General features: G+C 37.1%; 1 protein-coding gene and 1 long non-coding RNA gene across 2 annotated transcripts; one reads left to right on the plus strand and one right to left on the minus strand.

The window, feature by feature from the left end:
* Window positions 1-227: 227 nt before the first annotated feature.
* On the plus strand, window positions 228-10,766 carry LOC134421331 (plasma membrane ascorbate-dependent reductase CYBRD1). Its single transcript, XM_063162122.1, has 4 exons — window positions 228-473; window positions 3,816-4,024; window positions 6,461-6,615; window positions 6,821-10,766. The coding sequence occupies exons 1-4, from the start codon at window positions 287-289 to the stop codon at window positions 7,119-7,121; spliced, it is 852 nt and encodes a 283-aa protein (XP_063018192.1). The 5' UTR covers window positions 228-286; the 3' UTR covers window positions 7,122-10,766.
* On the minus strand, window positions 2,173-22,566 carry LOC134421332 (uncharacterized). The gene is made up of 4 exons (XR_010028567.1): window positions 21,952-22,566; window positions 17,101-17,152; window positions 12,029-12,165; window positions 2,173-2,423 (listed from the first exon to the last, which is right to left on the minus strand). It is a non-coding gene; the product is annotated as an uncharacterized LOC134421332 (long non-coding RNA).
* Between the last annotated feature and the right edge of the window lie 154 nt (window positions 22,567-22,720).

Genomic DNA, 22,720 nt, shown 5'->3' on the forward strand with positions numbered 1-22,720 from the left:
TGACCACCCGCTCCCTTCCTTGGCTGCCGGGGGGAGCGCAGTCGAGGCTGACACAGTACATTATTTTCTAAGGCGGAGTTCTTACAGCGAACGGGACGCTCACAGAAGGCAGGGTGGAGGGGCGCGGAGGATCGCGGAGTGCCGCCCTGCTCCCGCCCCTGCTGCGTCCATCCCGTTCTGTCCCGTCCCGTCCCCTCCCGTGCCCGCCGAGCCCGAGCCCGACCCCACCCGGCCGCCGGCCCGCCCCTCCTTCGCGGCGCTCGCTGCAGGGCACGGGGCTCGAAAGATGGAGGACTACGGGCGATTCTTGGCGTTCCTGGCTTCTTCGCTGCTGGTCGGCTTCGTGTCGGTCATCCTCTCCCTCGTCTGGGTCTTCCACTACCGCGAGGGGCTGAGCTGGGACGGCGGCCCGGCGGAATTCAACTGGCACCCCGTCCTCATCATCACGGGCTTCGTCTTCGTCCAGGGCATCGGTGCGTCGGGGCCCGGGTCGGCGCGGGGCTGCGGGGGAGCCGGGCCTGCCTGGGGCCGGGGCGGCGCGGGAGGCTCCGGGCCGAGCCGCAGGGACAGCCCCCGGCCGGGAGCCCCCGCAGCAGTCGCTCTGCAGTGCAGGGAAGCCATCGCTCCCGGGGAGGGACAAAGAGTGCCTTGTAATAAGCCAAAATTGCTACATATGGGGTTTGGGTTGTTTTGGGTTTTTTTTCTGCAAGCACTTGTTTATCCTGGCCCGGGGATTGCCGTGTACTTTGAGTAATGCCTGCGAGGTGTGTTTTTTCTAGGCAGCTGGAATTTGTGCAAGTTGAAAATCGAAATGCCAGAAATATTGCCGTAGGAAAGTTTCTCTTCTGCCTCTCTTCCATGTCCCAAGAAGAGAAAGGAAAGTTCAGTACCACAGAAGCTTGATCCAGGAACAGGGTTTTTGCCAGAAAAAATGTAGCACCATAAGCATTATTAAAATGCAGTTTTCTTTAGGCTAGACTTATGGTGAATTGTTTTGTGAAGCATATCTCTTTAATGAATCATTTATTCTGTTGCTTAAATAACATATAATCTTTAAGATACAGGGTTGCTTCTTCTTTTTTTTTTTTTTTTTTTTTTTTTAATTTTTAATTTCTTTATGAATGTATGGACTTCGGTTTTCATAGTGTTCAGTCATGGACTAACATTTTCCCATTACACTTCCAGCCAGTCAAAAGGCTGGAAGATGCCGAAGGCTGTCTTGTTCTGGCTATGAAGAGACTGTTGTGATTTGAACATACACTGTAAATTTTTGGTTTTGAGTGGGAGGTGGGACTGTTCCCAGCCTTCTTGTGGCTTCAAGCTGCAAACCAGTATTGAGCAATAAACGATATTTTAAAGTTGTTTTACATAATATTGCGCAACAGGAAATGTAATTTCAGGCTATAAATAAGCAATGAAAACCACCTGTTGACTTCACTAAGATCTATACTACTTAATGTGCTCAACCTATTTTTTTTTATAAATAAGCACAGAACTTTTGAAGAAAATTAGGAGAGGCTTTCTGCAGCTTTTTCCTATGTATTTTCTATTTTATTTCCTCTGAAACTCATTTTTTTCCCTGTGTCACAGAGAAAGGGTGTTGCCCCAAGCCCTGTTTTGGTAAGGATAGACATACAGTAAATGGAAGTTTACCATAGCTAAGAAACCACACGCATACAAGGAATTCACTAATAACACAGCATAATTTAGGGAGGAACTCCTATCACATAATAGGAAAAGCAAAGTTGGTGACTGAAGAGGTATTGTAATAAATCAGATGAAATACCAACAGATAAGATACCACTGTGAATCTGATTCAAATTTGGCTGATGGAAGTCTGCCACTGAATTCAAAGCAATTTGGATGAGAGTGAGAAATCAGATAGCTCTTTGGACACATACAAGAAAGATAAGTACTTGAAAGAAGGAAAAAAACTTGGTTAAATTTGAGTAGAGGATTTAAAATAATAATTAAATCAATTGTTTCTTGAGTTTATTAGTCTATACAAAGGATGGAAATGTTGTATTGTTGGTCAAAAACTCTAGAATTTTGCCCTGTACATTTATTAAAGGACAGATGTCCCATGCCATATAAAAATATTGCAAGGTAACTCTGCTCTGTGTGATGTGTTTTAAAATCATAGTTTAAAACAGGATTAAGGTCTGAGTCAAAAAGCTCCATCCAGGGTGCCTAGACTGTCAAATTTCTTAACAGTACTAGAAATGTTCTGCCTTGAGAAGGCTCTTCCTGAGGCTGCTTTACCATGTCACCAGCACACATTCTAAGTGAATGTTTTAACCTGGGCTGTTTAATTTTGACATGAAGTTACATATCACATCTCAGTAAGTTTTTAAGAGCCTGTACTCACTGAAAGGTGAATCCTCCTTCTCTCCCCTTTGTTCCTCAGACTGTCTTCTTTCCTCCTGCAGATTAGAAAAGCACCAGTTATGAGAAAAGCAGGGAGAAGCACACAGAAGGGGTGATGGGGAAATAAAACTGTATCTTTTCACAGTGATTAACCAAATATGCTGAAATTGTAATGTGTAAGTTCACACAAAGCCCTCACGGAAGGATGAAGATGATTAAATCAAACTACAATATATATCATGTCTATGAACTGGGCTGTGGCATGTAACATGATAATGAATGTTATCAACTGGCCAAACTATTACTCATTTGGTAATGAATGGTATTGTTAACAACTGGCCAAACCATTAGTCAGTTATTCAGTGGATTTCTATTGTAATGTTTATGGGAAACAACTTTGAAAATTCAAGGCCCAAACAGAGATCTGAGACTATGTGAACAAGTGACTAGGGAGTTTGATAGTGCTTTTGGAAGTTCAATCAGCTAGATGACAACAAAAAAAAATATTATATAAAAATTGTAGCCCAGACTTGGCCCTCTGAGATCAAAGACTAAAAACTGAGATAAGGACCTATGCTCATTAAGTTTTCTTCATACAGAGTCCAGTACTCTGCTGCACCATGAATAAATTATTGACAGTACTGTGGGACATATGGCAAGAAAAATTTATTAGGAATATCCTCCTGGGATGTTGAAATTTGTTTTGGGGCCTTTTGACACATCTGTTTTACAAAATTAGAAGTCATTATCATTAGTACTAAGTTGGTTAATAATAGTCTAATGCAGGATATTATTGCCAGCTGGCTGAACATGAGCCAGTGTGTGCCCAGGTAGCCAAGAAGGCCAAGTTGTATTTGTTAAATACTTTTGTCTCTAAAGTCAGATTATGATTCCCTTATGCTGAAGAGCATTTTCCCATTCAAAGTAGTCTTATTGATATCAATGTAATAGACAGTCATATCAGTATCTATGCAATTAGAGAACAGCATTATCCAAAGTTGCAAAGATAATAAATATTATAAAATAATCCTGCATGCTTTCTCAACAAGTGATCTTCTCAATATAAAAATCAGGCTATATTGCTCCAATCTGACTAGTAGCAGAAAAATCAAAATCCTATGCCAAATCCCCGTTAAATCAATTTAATGACTGAGGAAAAGATGACACCAAGTTATTTTCTGGGGTTTTTTTTTGAAACACACTTAAGTTTGTGGGATTTTTTATAATTGAGAAGAAATCCCTAAGAAGCTATTTTTAAGCCTCAGCTGTATTTTCAGAGTATGCTATGCTAAGTGTGTAAGAAAAAACATTCTAATAGACTTTTTAGAAGACTTAAGGTTGGATTTTGCTGTAATTTGCAATGTACCTATGTGAATTATGCATAATTATTAACATCTGAAAGAAATTATTCTATAAGGGCTAAAATCTTGTTTCTCTTCTTTCTTCAGCTATTATTGTGTACAGATTGCCCTGGACCTGGAAGTGCAGCAAACTCCTAATGAAGTTCATACATGCTGGATTAAATACTACAGCTATGATTCTTGCAATCGTTTCTATGGTAGCTGTGTTTGATTTCCACAATGCCAAGAACATTCCTAACATGTACAGTCTGCACAGCTGGATTGGGCTGGCTGCTGTTATATTTTATTCTCTGCAGGTCAGAATCTAACTGTATTTATAAACAGGTTTTACATTTGAAGAATATTTTTAGTAATTCAGGCAAAATAGGCTCTTGCTAGTACATCATAACAACTGGGATAGCCATTTTACACTCCTTTTTGGAAAATTATTATGTAAACGTACAAATACTGGATCACTGACTTTGAAGAAAAATGCATTTTTAAGCCTGTTTTGTTTATTTGCTGGCAAAATGGCCATTAACCTACAATACAGTAACAGTGTAGTGTGTTTCTAAGCCCTATTAACTTCTGAACTTACAGCAAATTACTTGGTTTGTTGGCAGCATATTTAAAAACAGTTAGAGCATTTATTAAGGAAGTCTCAAATGAAGTAATGAGTTGTTTTTTGGGGGTTTTTTTTGTTTGTTTTTGTTTTTGATTTTGTTTGGTTTTGGTTTTGGTTTTCAGCTATCATAAATTTAAATAGTGATTTCTTGGCCTCAAGACTTTTCTAATCAGCAAAACAAGTGCATCAGGGAGCAGTAGAGATGTAAAGGATCTGACACCTGAATGAGCTACTACTGGCTAACCAGTTTTCCTGAATCAGCAGAACTTTGACAGATGTTTGTGGGCATGTTTCTAACTGCTCCTCTTGGCAGAGAATTAGCATTATTGTAATGTAAAATGAGCTTACTTAATGTGTTTTGCATTTGGCAAAGAAGAGTAACTATGCCCTGAAATTTACAGAACACATACAGATGCTTCTGCATATACATTCTGAACTCCCTATACTGTTATTACACTATGGAAATTTATTTTGCTTCTTCAAATATTTTTTCCCAAAACACTGAAAAGAAAAAAAGACTTAATTATCTATGATCAAGCACAAAAAAGCCTCAGCTAAGGTATTTGGGTTCTGGACTTTATTCTTAACTGCTCAGGCCAAGAGGTACAGGAAATAGTGTTGAAATAGTGCTTTTAATATTTATAAAAAAGGAAAGCATGTTGCAGCATTGTTGAGTATATTCTCTACAGCTGAATAAATAAATAAGAATGAATATGAACGAATAAGAAAAATGTTAAAATTAAGTTTGTCCTAATAATGCAGCTATTTCAAGGAAGTCTGTGCTGCCACATCACTGACTATCAGTATTTTTTCTAATGGTTAAATTAAGAATTGTGATTAAAATCTTAGTTCTCTTTTTCATTTTGCTACTATAAACATGATCAATGGCACTTAATGCCTCGCCTGTCACATCAAAATATTCTCGATGTTCCTTCCTCCAATCTGGGATGTAAATCTCCAGTCAGACACTGATGTTTGTTAAGCAACTGAGCACTATAAAGAATAGTCATAAAGCAGTATCTTTGTTAACAGAGAAATCACTTGGCACTTACCAGAAGGGGCATGTCAGTCGTATGCTCACATAATACTCTGCCTGCCTTTTTAATTTGAAACATGGTAACTATATTGTAATTAGCCAAATGTAGGTTAATACAGTGTAGTACACTGACATAAATTTAAGAATAGAGCAAAAATGTAGAAAAGTAAAAACCAACAAACCCAAAGAAATTCTGGAAAAGTAATTTGTGGGCTGGAAAAGCTATTTTCCATTGCAAGACTTTAAAAACTCCAGCTGTTTAGCAGATCTAAGATTAAGAGATGATTTGATTATGGTGTACTAAAAAGCTTCCAAGGGAGAAAATATCAGGCTCTCTAATCCATTATGGAAAGATAAAACAAGGACTGAGTTAAAGCAGGATGAAATACAAATTCATGCACTGGGCCTAATTTAGCAGCAGGGGTGAGTAACAATAAAACAAACTAAAGAAAGGCTGCAACCTCAGCATGACTGGGCAAGCCTGTGGATGCAACCATGGGACATGATAGGTTATTTTCCATCACAAAATTAGTGCTAATAGGAGGACTAATGATCCTGAACAACTTGATGCCACCCATACATGTCTTCACTCTGTAAATGCCATGTGATCAATATAGTGAGAGACCATTCCTCTTGTAAAGATAGGCACTTAAATTTAACTGCAATTCTAACAAGATAAAATTATTTAATCCACTCAAGTCAGAAGGTTAGACTGTCTTTTGATGTTCCTTTATGTGCAAATCTGCAACAGAGGCAGATAACAGGACTTGACAAGACTGTAATAGTGTGGCTTCTCACACCTTTATTATATTAGTGAATTAGTGACACTGAAGTTTGAGCACTATCAGTAAGTTTAGACACTGATACCACGTAGGATGCTTTATAAAATATTTAATGTCTGCTTCCCAAGTCCTAATCCAGAATTTTGCTTTGATTTTGATAGGAAACACATTCAAAAATAGAAATGCAAATTATTTTCAAATTTTTACCTGAAGACATAATAGAATGGAATTTTATGATTATTTTTGTTCTGCTTGAGAAGTGCAGCTTGTTTTCCATGTAGCTCTAACTATGAATCTGTTGTGGTTGTAGCTGTTCTTGGGTTTCGCTGTCTTTCTGCTCCCGTTTGCTCCAGTTCGTCTCCGTGCAGCTCTCATGCCAATACACGTTTATTCAGGTCTTACCATCTTTGCAACAGTGATTGCAACAGCCCTCATGGGAATCACAGAAAAGCTTATATTTGCTTTGTAAGTATTTGTTTCCACTTGTTTATTAAGGTTATTTGTTGCAAATACACTTCCATTTGCCCAGAATAGTAAGCATCCAGTACTGGGACACTGTTTTGTTTTGTTTGTATTAAAGACCTACCTAGCTGGAGCCTGCTGTTTTTATACCAGGATTGTCTTTAAAACAATCTTTTCTGACCTCTTCTTTCTTTTTCCCCTTTCAAAGGAAAAATCCTGCATACAGTGAATCCCCACCAGAAGCAACTTTGGTCAACTGCCTTGGTCTTTTGCTTGTCATATTTGGTTCACTTATTTTGTGGATGGCAAGCAGACCCCATTGGAAGCGGCCCCCAGCAGAGAATGCAAAAATTCTGAGCCCCATTGGAGCAACTCCTGAAGGCACAGAAGCAGAATCCACAATGACAAACAGTAGTAATGCAGATAAATCTGATCTGAGGAGCAATACTGAAGCAGTCAGAAAACAAAACATCAAATTTGATGAAGCAGGACAAAGGTCAACTATGTAAAGAAAATACACAGAATAGAAGTACTATTATACCTCCAAATTCCCCCTGGTGAGGGTCATTCTAATGTAGTTATATTGATACATAAGTAGGTTGGGGGTTCATTTTCAATATGGCTTGCTGAAAGATACTCAAGTTTTCTGCATATGTATTTAAATTCCTGTAAGTCCCAAGCATATTTTATTGGTCCATGACTAGTCCATGCCTTATTTAAATAAACAAGAGCATGAATGACATCACATAATGGGAATATCACATAATTGGAAACTGTCGTACATATCACTTCTTAATTTAATGCTTTTATCTCTTATAGTCATGAAGAATTTAACAAGATTCCAACTAAATTTTGCTCTTGAGTGCTTTTGCAAGTTATGAATCAGCCATGAAGTATACCATACAGAATAATTTAGTTTGTCACACATATATTTCCTGGTAATGTTCACTTTTTTAAAGCTCTGATTTCTCTAGCTGATTAACCCCCTGACTGGCTGCTATGTTCTATGGGATTTGAGGTCATTCTGCACTTTACAGAGTTGCTTCATAAAAATGTTTATTCTAAAATTTTTAATTAAAAAAAAGAGAAAAGTTTGCTAGATATCTTCATAAAATGTTTTATTTCCTTTAGAAACTTCTGGGGTTTCTGGTGTTGTTTTTTTTAAATCAGAATGTATCTGTTGACCTTTCAGTATACCAGGTATACTGTATGCAGACACTATTTGGCTTTGAATTATGTGCAATTGTTAGTGTAATCTAAGAACTGTTAAAAACGTCCAAATGCAGAATTTATCTTATTTGAAAAGCAATAGAAACACACTTAGAAAAATATATCACTTAAAATAAGTCTTCCTTTTATCCTAAAAGGCAGCATTTAATATCTTTATTTGATTGCACAGCTCTGTTGATTTATGGTACCAGACTAGAAATTAGGAGGTTAGAAACCAGAAAAATCTGCTATCAGTCTCACAGAAAAAAAAATTAACTTCAAGTGAGAAATACTTTCTCTGAGACACAGGTGAGCTTTGCTGTTTTAATAAAATGTTAACTGAACGCCAGTTTGGGCATCTCCACACTGACATCAAAAGCATTATTATCACAGGCATGAAGACATGCTTTGGTCTGTAAGTAATCTATACAAACTCTATCACTTTTTAATTTGAAATTACAGTTTTAAAGAATGTAATTTTCTCTAAAAATGAGGAGTCCCTACTGGCACTTTACTTTTATAGCTCTTTCTAGTAACTGAAGTATTAATGTATTATGCTCATTCAGTAATTTCACAGATACAAACAATATTTATACTTTTACTATTATGGAAGAATAATTATAGTAGATTATTTGGACTGCACATGTCCAAAATGATGAGCCATTCTATTATCTCTTGTAAAAGCTGCAGAGCCCACTACAAATACGAATTTACCACTGTTCATGCTGGAATATAGATAGCTGTAGACAGCAAATAATTTCCTATTTTTTAAATAGTACATAAATTTTTATCTACTCCAGCTTTTAAAAACATTTTAATACAATACTCTTCAACAAATGTGCCATTTTTGTAGCTCACTGTGTGTTAGTACAAACTATTTTGGACATTTGAGTTATTTTGGGTCTTCTCTGACAAGAAGTGCCTCAGTTCCTGGTATTTGATTTTTAATAATATTTTATTATTTGGTGAATGCAATATAGAAAGCTAGCATAATAAAATATTTTAAAAACTTTTCTGCTGCACCGTTTGGTACTCAAGGACGACATCCCAGAGTTCTATGGTTTCAATTATATGTTTGTGGGTGACTGGGACCAACCTCACATTGGTGTATTTTTCTACTGTAGAAAATACCTGCTTTTAATGTACAATTCAGGTATGACAGAAGGAACACTAACCTAAACTGCTAAACTAATGTGTGAGCACTTCTCCAGTCCCACAATGTGCAATGAATCAAACAGTGAAGCATGACAGAGGAAGTGAATAAACGAGCTCACTTGCAGTAATTTACTATGCAGCTTTCTATACTGCACTCACACAGGCAACAGCATTTTAAATTGTTATGTATTGCCTGTTACTGTGCCTCATCCACCTGTGAAAATGAGCTCACTCAATCCTTGCATAGTACTAGGTCACATAATAAAAGCATATGTTTGTATGGAAGGTAGTCAGTTGCCTAGGGATTGTTCTGGAAGAAAGTAACTGTACAGTGTACTGGAAAAAACACAGAATCCATGACTTCTTTTGTTACAACACTGAGTTGGATGTATTGAAATGAACAGCTTTTAGGTGCTTGCTTCTGTATGCTGTCAAATGAGCAGCATGTCTTCTGGTTTCCATTGTATTCCATGTACTGTTCAAGGGGAGTGCTACTTGAAAAAAGAATGGTGGCATTTCTTTACTCCTCTATTCTCATGAAGTGCAAGGTACAAGTACCACCAAGGTTGTGGGGCAGACCCCAGATGGGCCATTTCCCTAAGGGCTGGGCTCGATGATCCTTCTGGGTCCCTTCCAATTGCAACCACTCTGTGATTCTGTGATATCAAACTAACTGAAAAACAAGGATTAGCAACCTTTTGAGGGGAGCCTCCCAGAACATAATTTTGGTTTTCAACTTAGAGGTTAAACATGATAGTAGAAACTCAGTGGAAGCTGGAAGACTGCATTTGGGGAATTGATAATCAGTGATATCTCATGTGCATTGTGGCTGATCTTTGGGAGGTCCCCATGAGATGCAGTAGCTGTGAGCTCCTAAACCTTGATCAACCTTGGTGTGTGCAATTTAAAACTGACAAAACATACTATAGTCTTCTGGCTTAATTCTAAATTGATTTAAAAGACCTCTAAGTATCCTTGCAAAAAAATGAGGTTAGTTCAATGCTAAATAAAAATGCATCAGCACTATGCACAGGAATTACTCTTTGGAGTAATAGTCCTGCTCCTCAAAGTGGCCTTCCATTACCTTTCCTTTCATGCAAACTTTCTTACCTGTATTTATGAGTTATATAAATACAGTCGCAACATAGGAAATGAAAATGTATTTTCAGAGATACAAATGGAAGGTAGAACTCTAGCTTTACCATGGGTATTTTTCTGCATGTTTGGAAATCATCTACATGGTTGTTTTTACAGGAATGTGATTGTAGAGCTTACATTCCAGGTTTGGATTCCTATTAAAAAACGGGAAGTTACACAACCTGACATTGAAAGTGCTATCTTTTTCAGTTGCCTGAGAAAAAAAATACTATATTTACATGCTGTCATACAGTACTATGCACAGAAGCAGAAGAGTGTTTTTTCCAACATTAAGGAACTGAGAAATGATGGTGCAAATTGGATTCTAAAATTGAATGTAATGAACATGTATGCATCTTAATACATGTAGCCAAGAATATTGCATATGATAATGTAAATATGGATTAATTGTTTACATAGATATTTTATTGAGTGACTAAGAGATATTGCCAAATATTTTCTATTTCAGAAGTCTCTTTTGCTTTTACTTCAGAACATTCCTTCCTCTGTTTTTAACTGTCCACAAGAACCTAAAAATTTATTTTATAATCCAAAATACTTATTTGTAGATGAGAGCAAATATTTAAGTATAATATCTGTTTTCCTTATTCTTTTTTATATATTAATAAAAGTGATTTTTTGAACTTGTGATACTACTGAGTACAGATTTTTACTATGGTACTAAATACAACTTTCTAAATTTGGATAAAGATCAAATTATTTGTAATTTACTTTTTGAAAATGGGAGGATGGTTGTACAAAGTTTCTTACATATGTCTTAATTTCAACTATTTATGGTGATCTTTATGATGAAATTTATGTACTTTGTAGTCTTAGAAACATAGTCATTATTTTACAGAAAGTGAAAGAATTCACTGTATAAAAAATTAGTATTTCATCTTCCAATCATAACAGAATTTCCTCACAGCAATTGTTAGAAGGAGGTAAAAAACAAACCAAAACTATCCTGCCCTGAGAATGCAATTGGGAAGATCAAGAATTCTGATACATAATGGTAACATAATGCACTATAAGACTGAAATGCCTTCAGATAAGTAACAGCCAGACTAAGCACAGACCCCATGGAACCTTACACAATTCAACATCCACATATCAAGTTACTCATAAATAGGTTAATGATCATTAAATGCTATGAAAGTAAAATCATCTGTATGAACATATTAGTAACAAATAATAATTCAGGTATTCTTCAGTTTAATAAGTTTAATTGGAAATTCTGAAAGCATACAGCATAAATCAGTTGTGAATACCATAAGCTGTTGGCTAAAATTTTCCAACATTTTCATCATCATGGATTAAAAAACATACTATTATAAACAAACATCAACGTAGCAGAAAACCTGTTGTATCCAAACCTGACAATTCCCTGTTGCTGAGAACTTCCCTTAATTTGTCTGTAGGCTGGATGTGTTGGGGAAAATTCTGGTAAAATAGTCCATGTTTTTAAAATATGGTGATTATTTAAAAATTCAGTAAAAGCCCAATTGTATTTAAAACTGAAAGAGGGAACTCAAATTTTGGTAGGAAGCCTACATCTGTGTGGAGAAATTTTTTTTAAGTAGTGGAGGGAACCTTTGTAATTTACAATACAAATATTTACATTGTGTTATGGTATGAGCAACACTTGTGAACTCTTTAAGACTAGTGGGCAGTAATGAGGGATAAACTATTAATCAGGTAGAAATTCAAGTCCAGGTCAACAAAATGGATGACAACTATTCCAGGCAATTCAGCTAAGAAAAGAGAAGAAGTAATGTTGAGAAAATCTAGTTACTACTATATAAAAACCATAAATCTAAAAAAATGACAGGGGCCTAGTGAATTTTTACAAAAGAAGCAGAAACAATGGGTATAAATTTCAACAAACTCAGTTATGCTCACCAAATGTACTCACCAAAGAGCTTCAGCCAACATATGTTAGCATGGGGCTTGAGTTTACAGCTGAGTCCATGCCACTTACACTGACTACTCATTGGCTCTCAATTCCATTATTTTGCTGGTCACCAGGTCATGTCATAGTTGCAAATGCAGCTGTCAGATAAAAGTTTTGGAAATGTTTGCAATTTGTAGTTCAGTTCTCACAAGCTTTTCATTTAACAAAATAAAAAATTCCATTGAGTAGTTATAACTCCAGTTCTGCAGGATACAATCAAATATTAGTGTGATTAATAGTGTGATGGTTTGTTTTTGTGGCAGATGATCCTGCTCATATGTGTATACAAGCAGTAATCCACTAGGTGGCAAGCACTACCAAAACGGCCTTTGGCAGATGCCAGACCAGCCCTACTTTTAGGTGATGAGGATTGCAACTCCACAGAGTCACTTCCCTTTGAAAAAAGAAGGTATTTTTAAGAATTGCTTCCAGAGTTTTTAGCTGTCTTCAGGGACAGGAGAGTTCCCTGTTACTCCAGTCTCTGACTGCACTTGTACTCCATTTGTACCTGCTTTTAGAATGAAGTCCAGTATTCTGGCACAGAATCACACAGAGTGCTTCTTTAGATTCCTTCCTTTGTAAGCCTATGTCAGCCATCATGGAGTCTGGTGTGCTCTGAACCTCCTTTTATTTTCAACTGTAATTCAGGTACTAACTATAGGAAACTCTATCAAGGGATCTACACATGGTTTGAGCTCATCACAGCAATGCCTTGGTCTTCCTAAGTGAAGAGGTGACTACAATCCTGTGAGAGTTCAGACATTTCTGCACATTTTCCTACAAATTGTATTATTTGGCACTTTCTAACATTATGCTTTCCAAGCCACTGAGGTACATGTGCTCCATTCACTAATTAACATTTCCTTCTTATTCTGAACTCCTTTCTCCAGTTCTTCTGAGGACATTTTACTTCTATCTTTGTATTCCCTGACTCTCTGCTCTAGCAACAAAATCTTTATATTTCTCAATATCTCTATATATTTTCTCTGGTTTAAAACCTCATCAATCTCTCATCCTGGGGAGGGTAGCTCACTTTAGTCTGAGTAGGACAGTACCTCCTAATGCCTTAAAGGACTCATTTCCTCTGAAGTTAGCTCTTGTGGAATGTAATAAATGGTTACAAGGACATTTTGTACATCAGCTCAATAAGTACAAATTCAAATTATATTGCAGATCCTACTATCAGTTTTATTACACTATCACCATGTTTATGATAGTTATTTTTATTATACTTAGTGTTCCTTTGCCTATCTCTAAACATTTAAACATTTCTAAGCAAATAATAACAGTAATAAAAAATACCTTGGGATTTTGATCTAAAATTTTGAATTTTCAATTAACAGTATTTTTGAGGCTTTAGAGCCAGTCTGTAGATAAAATACATAAAATTAATTCCACCAGCTACATCCAACGATTTTTGGTTACTTTGTAATTTCAAGTCTGCCTCATTTTGAGAGAAGACAGCTTGTGTAGCCTCTATGTAAAACACTAGGAAAAGAAGAAACTACAATTTGTTCTCTTTATAGATTTGTTTATTCAGAAAGAAGCTTTGAAATAAAAGGCTTTGAAAGGCTGGCTGAATAATGAGTTGTCATTCTTTGAAGCCATATTATCTTTAAAAATACAAGGAAACCTGAGGGTTTCTAATGAGCAGAATCCTTTATTTTTGAAAGAAAATAAATGGAAGAGTTTGAAAAGATTTTTTTTTCTTGTAGTTTTTTTCCTCCTCCTGGAGCTGCCTGTTGCTCTTATGTGGAAGCTTCCTGCTGATCTGACTTTTTATTCTGCTGTGAGACTGATGCCAAGATTTACAATTGCTGTGATAGGAACTGGATTTAGCATAAGGAAGATAACTGCTTTTCCCCTAGGGAAAGGCAGAAAAGGGAAAGACAGAGTGGGGCACATAGACAACAATATCTGAAGCTATATTCTTGGTCAATTATTTTATTCATCCTCTATTTTAGATTATGCTCCAATTCATAAAAGGCAAGAAAGCTACTGGTCTCAAGGCAGGAACACAGATAAGCAAGGAAACTATTTGTGGTTTCATGCAAATGTCCAGCTATAATAGAAGCAATGTACTGTTTTTATACAGAAGTGACACGGTGCCCCTTGTAAGGTCAAGTCAAAAACTCTCATCAGGATCTGTCAGGCAGAGATTTGCCTTCTACACAGTGTCCTTCAGCAGAGAGAAAAGGGTGAGTGTAGAACTGTGCATCATTACAATTATTTTAGCAATTCATTGTTTGTATAGCCTTTTTCACATTCTACAGTTTTTAATTACCTTCTCTAGACATTTAAACAGGGAAAGATTTTTGCTTATAAGGCAGACTTGTGCAACTTGAAATTATTTACAGCCACTTGGCAGACAGTTGTCTTCTGTTAACCCACAGTGCCCACAGAAAATGCAATTTTTTGAGGTACTGGAAAAAGTTTGCATCAAAATGCAGGGAATTTCCCAAGCAAGGCAAGACTCCACTCTAAAAGCAAGGGAGCAAAATGTAAAACCCTAAACTAAGTCTCAATTTGCCATGATTTGCAAAGAAAATAAATTCTTCTCGTAAATCCACCCCAAGATAAAACTATAAATACTTCTTTGTTGCTTGAAATAAGGAAAAATCTCATCTAGAAAGTGAGATTAACATTCTGCAAGTCAATACGGTTTATGCATTGTTATATACATACAGCCATTTATTATAGAATAAACAAAATGAAAAATCTTTTATGTTTTACTAAGTCAAGAAGCACTGGTAGAGACTTGCTTCAATTCATTGCAGTGTCACTTGAAATCTAGCTTTCATGAAGATTCTTTTCTGGATATAAAACCAAATCACACTGAATTTGATGACAGAGAGCTCATCCAATTAGCTTTCATTGACTTTAATATATGCTTCTGTTTCTTAGCTGTTGTCAGTTTTACAACAGTATTTTTTATTCAAGGTTGGCAAAAAGCATTTAACCATATCTTAACTGGACTTGGCTGCACAGTTCTGGCTGCTGGCAGATTCTGCTAAAATCTCTTGACTCTTCAGAATAGTTTGTGTATGATAAGCCCTAATCCTATGATAAACACTAATCTTTATGCAGCTGTACACAGGATCAAATCAAAATAAGTTAAGAAAGCTTGCAGAATGAATCAGTGAACAGTATTTAAGACAGAACTGAGTTTCTAAAGGAAATTTTAAAATGTGTCACAGGTTTCCTGATGGTGTGAGAAGTCTAACATACTGTAGTTAGCCTTCCATCTGAACGTGTGGCAGGAGATATAGAAAACACAAAGTTAAAAAAATCCAGTAAAATTGTGAAGTCTTTTGTAGTATTGATTCTACAGATGGCATTACCTCTCGAGTTCAGAGCCAGAATCTCAGGTGCAATCTTTTTCCAAACAAAACAGGCATCCTAGTAAAAGACAGTTGTGTGGTCTAGCACAATGTTCTAGAAGGTGTTTGAGATATATGCAATGCATGTGGGATGTTCCTGCATCAATATATTCTAGCATCATGATTTTGCACACCCTTCAATACAAAATCAGTTCTAATTTATACCCCACACCTTTATTCAGCAGTCTCAGAAGCTTCATCCTGCACACTTCCCAGTGTCCTGCCACCTAGTTTTGCACACCTAGCTGTCTTTCTGCTTGGCACAGTCTCTTTTCGCTTCAAGCTAAGTGCAGAATAAAATATTTCTCTTTAAACTCTTAAACTCTCTCTTTTTCTGTGGTTAGCCTACACACTTGGTAGCCTTCTGTTTACCTCTCAAGCTACTTCAGAACATAACATTTTTGCTCTAATTTTAGAACTTTAATCAGAACTTCTTTCTTGCATTCACATGCAAAACAACAGCAACACTGTGCCTTTAAAAACTCAGAACACCAAGGTTTGATCAGTATTCTGAAAGAAGTCCTTTAAGAATGGAAATCTGGGGAACACTTACTTTTGAGCACTACAGTACAGAGCAGAGATCTTTGGCATACTGATGACAGAATCTGCAGAGTCCCTTTCAGCTCTCTGGGGAGTCCTACGAATTTGAGAGGCAGCAGCCCATGGTTCAATTACTTGCTGGAATGGATTCTCCACAAGTAGGGATAATCCTTCATTTGATGCTTACTCACTTGGACACATTTCTCTATTCCATACTGGCCATTCCAGGCATTGCAATGCTTATTTTTTCTTCCCAGAATGTGTTTCTGCATTAGCTGATATTATTACACTCATTTGGATGAAATGGCACTTTTCTTTTATGAACTTCTCATTGGCTTAAAATAACTTTTCAAAGCAATTATCTCCAGACCAATACTTACCGTGCTTGTTCTCAGACTGTCACATTTTTTTTCTGTTTTTTGTTTGAAGAGAACCACTCAGTAGTTTGTGAGGATCAGACTTTCAAGTATATAAAGATACAGCTGGTTTCATTAAATACTTATCAAATGCAGTAGTTCCTTGGTTTTATTATTTTTAAAATCTTTTCCCTCCTAATTATAATATCCCCTCAAACACCATTTTTAATTTTTTTCTGTTTTGAAATTTCTCCTGAAGTTTATCTTCTCTCTGGTTTGTAACAACTTTAAGGTATTTAGACCATCTTTTGTCTTGACTCAGTATCTGAATTTATTAAATAAAATTAATAACAACCTCAAAATCTTTACTATAGGAACTATGCATAAGGTAACATGCATACTATATGGAGTATTGTTATGTTACCTACATGACATAATTTTCGTTTATATAAAAATTGTAATAATAAATATGCTGTCTCATATCTAGGTAAAATACAGCTTAATCACAAATTACAAAACACAAAATAGATGTTAATGCTGTAATTTTAAAATCTATAAAAGCAGTATAAGTACCTAAGATTTCAGAAGAATATGTTCTAGGTAAATAGAGCACAGTGAAGCACACGTTATGACCTCATGGTGATACAGATAAATCTACACTTCACAACAATGCAGTTTAAGGAAACAGCTCATGGCACCTCAATGACAGCAGATGAAGATGGCAGAAATGGAGAAATTTGCTTTATGCAAATCTTACCTGTACCACCTGCCAGCTTGTGTCATGCACTCTTCAGCCACCACTGGATCTCCTGTGAACAATGAAATATTCAAAATTAATACAGATCAGAACAAGCCAGTGTTTTTACACTAAATACTGTTTAATATTCCTTAATAATTATATTTTTTGTATCTACTATTAATGAACTTTATTTGTTTAAGAAAATTCTAAAAGCATTTTCAACACTTTCTTAGCAGACGCTAAATCAGAATTTCTATTTGCTACAATATCACTTTAAAAGTCTATATAAAATTAATTTTAATCCATGTCCTGACAGAGCAATTTCTCATTGCTCAACTTCCTAGTACCAGCACTGTTCTTCACAGTGCAGAAACAATCCAAAACACACAAAGTCACATCAGCATTCTATTGAGTCCCACATGCCCTAGCAAACAGAACAAGGTGGTTTGACAATCACAGATACTGCTTAATCCTTCTGGATAAATAAAAGCCAGCAAATTTAAGCATCTTATTTAATTTTTGCACAATATTGTGGGATTTATTTTAACAAAAAGAACTCTAAGGCCTAATTGATTGGTTTCCATCTGTAATTGAGAGAAAGATTTTCAAAGGCATGAAAGCCTATTAAGAGCATTTAATTGATTTTTGGAAAGAGCTGGGGTCTTGATGCAGCATTTACTGCAGTCAGCAATGAAATTTCCATTGATTTAAATAAGAACAGGTTCATACCTGCAGACACCTAGCTGCTATTTATGCATTTCACAACAGCCCCTCCATAGCTAGAGATTTCTTCCCTTTGTTTTTGTAAAAATAATCTACACACTTTTTTACATCCACTCAGTACAAATTACTTTATATTAAAAGAATAAAAAAGTCACCTTTCCAAAGGTAATGAAAATTTTAACACTGAAGAGTGAACACAGTGCAACTGCCATTCAGTTTTATGATGCCTCTCTTCACTGAAGTCAATGGCATTATTTATGAGTAAAACAACCAAAATGCTGAATATGTAGTTACTAGGTACTAAGAAGATTACTCAAACAAGTTTGAGTAATTATACATAGAACTATGGTGTTACTGCTGCAAAAGGGAGAGAAATGCTATGAAATATTCAATTCTATCAATAAATGAAACACTGGTTTTATTCTGGTTTATTTAGCAAAGAAATGCAACAGAATATTTTAAAGTATTCCTGTCAAAGAAATAAGGCTTTTCAGAGAATTGTCTCACGGATGTGTGCAAAGATCAAAAAGGGGTGGTGGTGTTAGCATTCCAAATTCATTTAGACGAAACAATAAGATAATTAGGTGTAAAAAATGCACAGTCTTATGTTCAATGCAGTAAAGGATCAATTTCATCTAAAGGCAAGTGGAGTGTACACTATATCATCTGATCCAAAGGAGTGACCTTCTTGATTCAAATGCAAAGTGCCTGTGCCTATTGCAGATGGAATTTACCAGGACAAAATGTTCCATAGAAAGATTACATTTCCACTGGGGCAGAAAGGTATTTGTCAGTGTCTCATTACAGCTTTGATACAAACATCTTGGATTCCAATTAGCTTTGAGATAGAACAATAATCCAGCATTGAAACTACAGACAAAATTTGTTTCTTACACCATTATATGTGGATTTTTGTTTCATTTGCAATAAGATATTGTAAGATTTCCAAAAGAAATAAACAGAAGTAAATAACATTCCAGCCATTTTAGTGTCAGCAGTATCACTTAGTGACTGTCTGTGTGATAACTTTGCACTAGGAGGTGAGGGTGACATAATTTACATTTCTTCCAGCACAAATGAAAAGTGCTGAATTCTTTGAACCGTGAGTGTCCCATCAGTTCTCCCACCCTCACTGTCCCACCTCCTATTATTAACATGGCATATCCACTCTGATGCTTTTGATCCTTTTCCAGGAAAAGCAGTTTGCCTTCCCCGTGGAAATAAGTATGAAATTTGCTTTAGTGCATGTCAGGAGTTCAAACAACGGCCCATCAAAATTTCCACCCTATTGAGGTCATATTTCAACTCCATAAATTTAGAGCTTGCCTTCACTTAAAATGCTTACTTCTAAGTACTGTTTGATATTTAAGAAAACTTGGGTCTCCTGAACTGATCATGGGACTAAGAGAAGGAAGGGCAATTTTTAACCATCAATTGAATATCTGTGACTGATCTTGAGTTAACTCCTGTAAAACTCTGTATAGTATTTGTCACCTTTACTTCACACCTGTGTCACAAGGGTAACTCTGTCAGCTTCTGAAATGTGGCAGGAAGAAAAGCTCAGAAACCACACAGGTATGATTCAGTTGTTGATCTCCTTGTCAGGACAAAAGTTATGAACTATTCCATGCAGATATGATTTTAATAACACTCCAAATTATATGTGGTGCCTTCCACTCAAAAGGCTTCCTTCCAAATACCAAATCACATAGCCTTAGCAGTAAGGAATATTGCTATTGAAATCAGGTCACTTAATTTAACACACTGAGCAACTAAGACTAAGAGAAAATAAAGATATGTTTGTAACCTGGTAACCATTGACACAAACTGTGTTACCCAGGGCAAAACACTGCTTTTCCTCCCTTGATATCAAGGTAAAAAGACAAGACTTAAGTCACTTGACCCCACAATTCCAGAGCAAAGTGCAAGAGCTGGAGAAATGTTCCTCTTAAGATTAATTTTTTCATGTACTAGCAACAAGCTTTTTTGGCTCAGAGAAAGAAATGCTACAAAATGCTAGATTTATCAATAAACATAAAAATTAAACCCAGAAAATCATAAAATCTCATGGATCTGAATTTTTTACTTCCTCTTGGACTCTTAATTGTTGTCACAGATATATCACAACAGCTGATCAGTACCTGCCTGTGGACATATATGATCAATTAAGCATATAGAAGAGATGTTTTATATCACTCCTGAATTGCAGCCAGTTTTAGTATAACTAATAGTGAGAATTCTCTATTACTATAGTGAAATTACAAATAATTTTTGTGATTAATGACAGTATTCCTTGAATATCACACATTTCCACTGACTTCAAAACCAGCCATAAATACATTTTGCTCCTACAAACACGTCTGTAAATGTGTTGAGCTTGTTAGCATTAGAGGCATACACAATAGGAACAAAACTAATGCTGTTCATTTCTTGCCATATTGCTATAAAAAATTAAACAGGTTAGACCATGCCTTGTATATGTAATACAGAACAAAAACTACCAAATTAGATGTGCAGATTTGTTCCAGAAGAATATATGTGTGTGTATATATATACATACATATCTATATATGTGTGTGTGTGTGAACCTGTACAGACCTCAGTCAGTGTCCATGTTTCCCATGACACCTGGTTTTGAGAGTCAAGAAATCCAATTTTTTCTTCAATAAATGCTTTTAACCACAGGTGTCATCTCCACAGGGCGTGACAGATGTGAGAGTTCATCTTTCCATTGAGTCAAATCTTGCCATCTCCTTTCTGCTCAAGTGCTTTGTAAATATGGAGCTTGGCTTCTGCTAGTAATAAATGCATTTTCAACTATCTATCGCCTTGCAATTTCTGTTAAAAACAAAGATTTAAGCTAAGAAGTAGGAGATATTGTGAGAATAATTTTATATTAAAAAATTGATGCTTATGTCTTTGCTTCATAGTTTAGCTGCACTCTGAATTCATGTAATTTTTCAGGGGTTCTTCCAACACATTGGCAAGTTTCTTATGAAAGAACCAGAAAAGGAAAAAAAATTATTTCTGTTTTTAGTAAAATGACTCCCAGTTTTTATTGAATAGCCCTTACTGATGCTGTGAGTCAGTGACTCATCTAAGCTCATAACAATGTGAAAATACTAAAATTAAACTGTTAGAGCTAACAGTTAGAATAGATAAAAAGTGCACACTTTGCCTCCTTATTTACCCTCTGATCTTTTTGGTTAGTAATGCTAACATAGTCCATACAAAAGGAATCTGTTAGCATGCTAACAAATATTCAAATGTATTTTCCTCTTTTGATGAGTACACAAACTTCCACAAAGGTCAGTAGAGACAGGTGCACAAACTGAGGGCAGAATATAGCCTAGCATACAATACACCTGAAAACAGCTCCTCTGGGCTGATCTCTTGGCACTTCTCAAACTTTCTCAAAAAGCCACTTGAACTAGTGCAGGTTTTGGTGAATTACAGTATTCACTAAGAAGATCTCATTATCCCCTGTCTTAATCACATAATAGAAAAAAATTGAGAGTACCATATCAGCCCACAGTGAGGAAGGAGAACTTGGAATTTTTCAGCTGGTAAACCTATTTTCTATAGTGCTTGGCAGGGAATCACCCTCAAGTGCTGGACCATTCACTAGTGTATGTTTTGTGCTAAAGGTTACCAGACTGCAAAAGGGTTTTTATGTCAGAAAGGAGCCATCATTCATCATCACCTTATTTTGACACGACAGAAAATAAATATGGCCATCTAGCAGGATGGGAAAGAGGGGAGAAACTCTTACAAAATGTATGAAGGCTATTAAATTATAAGAAGCCATCTAAACAACAGAAGGTTGTTCTAAACTTTTTGAGGTTCAGTATAAATCCTCACTCACATGGAACACTACAGTGGAGTAAATAATCAACACTGATTCCTGCAGCAATTGAAGTCTTCCTAGCAGTTATCCCAGGAAAGTACCAACCAACCTGTTCAGTTTATTGTACCTAACAGGACTGCTACAAAGCCAGGCTGCAAATGAAGCCCTTTTCCAGGACTTGTCAGGGCAAGCTTCAAAACTACACTTGCCAGGAATAACTATTTGTAGATCCAGTTATTGCAAATAAATTATTCCAATTCTGTAATAGCAGAAAAATTAACCTGCTCTGGGGTTATTACCTCCAAATGCTTCACTTCACAGGGTGTTGTGAACAGCAATCTTCCCAACAACTCTGCTTTGGCAGGCACAGTTCTGGCAGATCAGCAGGCTGGGGGACCCTGCACTCCACTGAGAAGCAGCAGCACTGGCCCAGCAGTTACCAAAAAACAGGCACAGGATTCTGATAGAGGTTTCCACTGGATACAAAGGACAATATACTTATTTATTTAGGACGAGTGGGAAACAGCAAAGTCACTTGCTACCAGTTTGGAGCTGCATCACAATGAGCGGTGCAAGTTCACTCCAGCAGGACGCTCACGGTGGGATCCGCCATGTCGCCAGGGCGGCCCAACGCCACCGGCTGCCGAGCACCATCTGCGGGGGCCATTTTGTCCCGGCCCGACGCCCACACCGCACCGGGCTCTTACACTCGTTACCGCCAGCTCACTGCAGGGATCATGGCTACCGGCCGCACGTGGGCCCCGCGGTTAAAACCACACAGTTCCACCGACATGACTGGTTTTCTCGCTCGGCTGCGAGAGGGGCCAACGTGGATTGTCCCTCACTGCCCGGAAGCCAAAGCAGAGGCGAGGGCGCTGTCCCGCACAGGGATCCCGCACAGGGACCCCGCCTCGGCCCGCCCTGCCCTGCCCTGCCGGGGCCGCTGCCGAGCCGTCCCTGAGGGGAGCTCCCCGCGCGCCCCCGCCCCCAGCGAACAGGGGCACGGCGCGCATGCGCGCACGCACTCCACGGCAGGCGGTGGCGCTCGCTCCCCGCGACCTGCGGACG

The sequence above is a fragment of the Melospiza melodia genome, chromosome 8 (assembly GCF_035770615.1).
Source record: "Melospiza melodia melodia isolate bMelMel2 chromosome 8, bMelMel2.pri, whole genome shotgun sequence".
In the NCBI taxonomy this organism is placed as follows: domain Eukaryota; kingdom Metazoa; phylum Chordata; class Aves; order Passeriformes; family Passerellidae; genus Melospiza; species Melospiza melodia.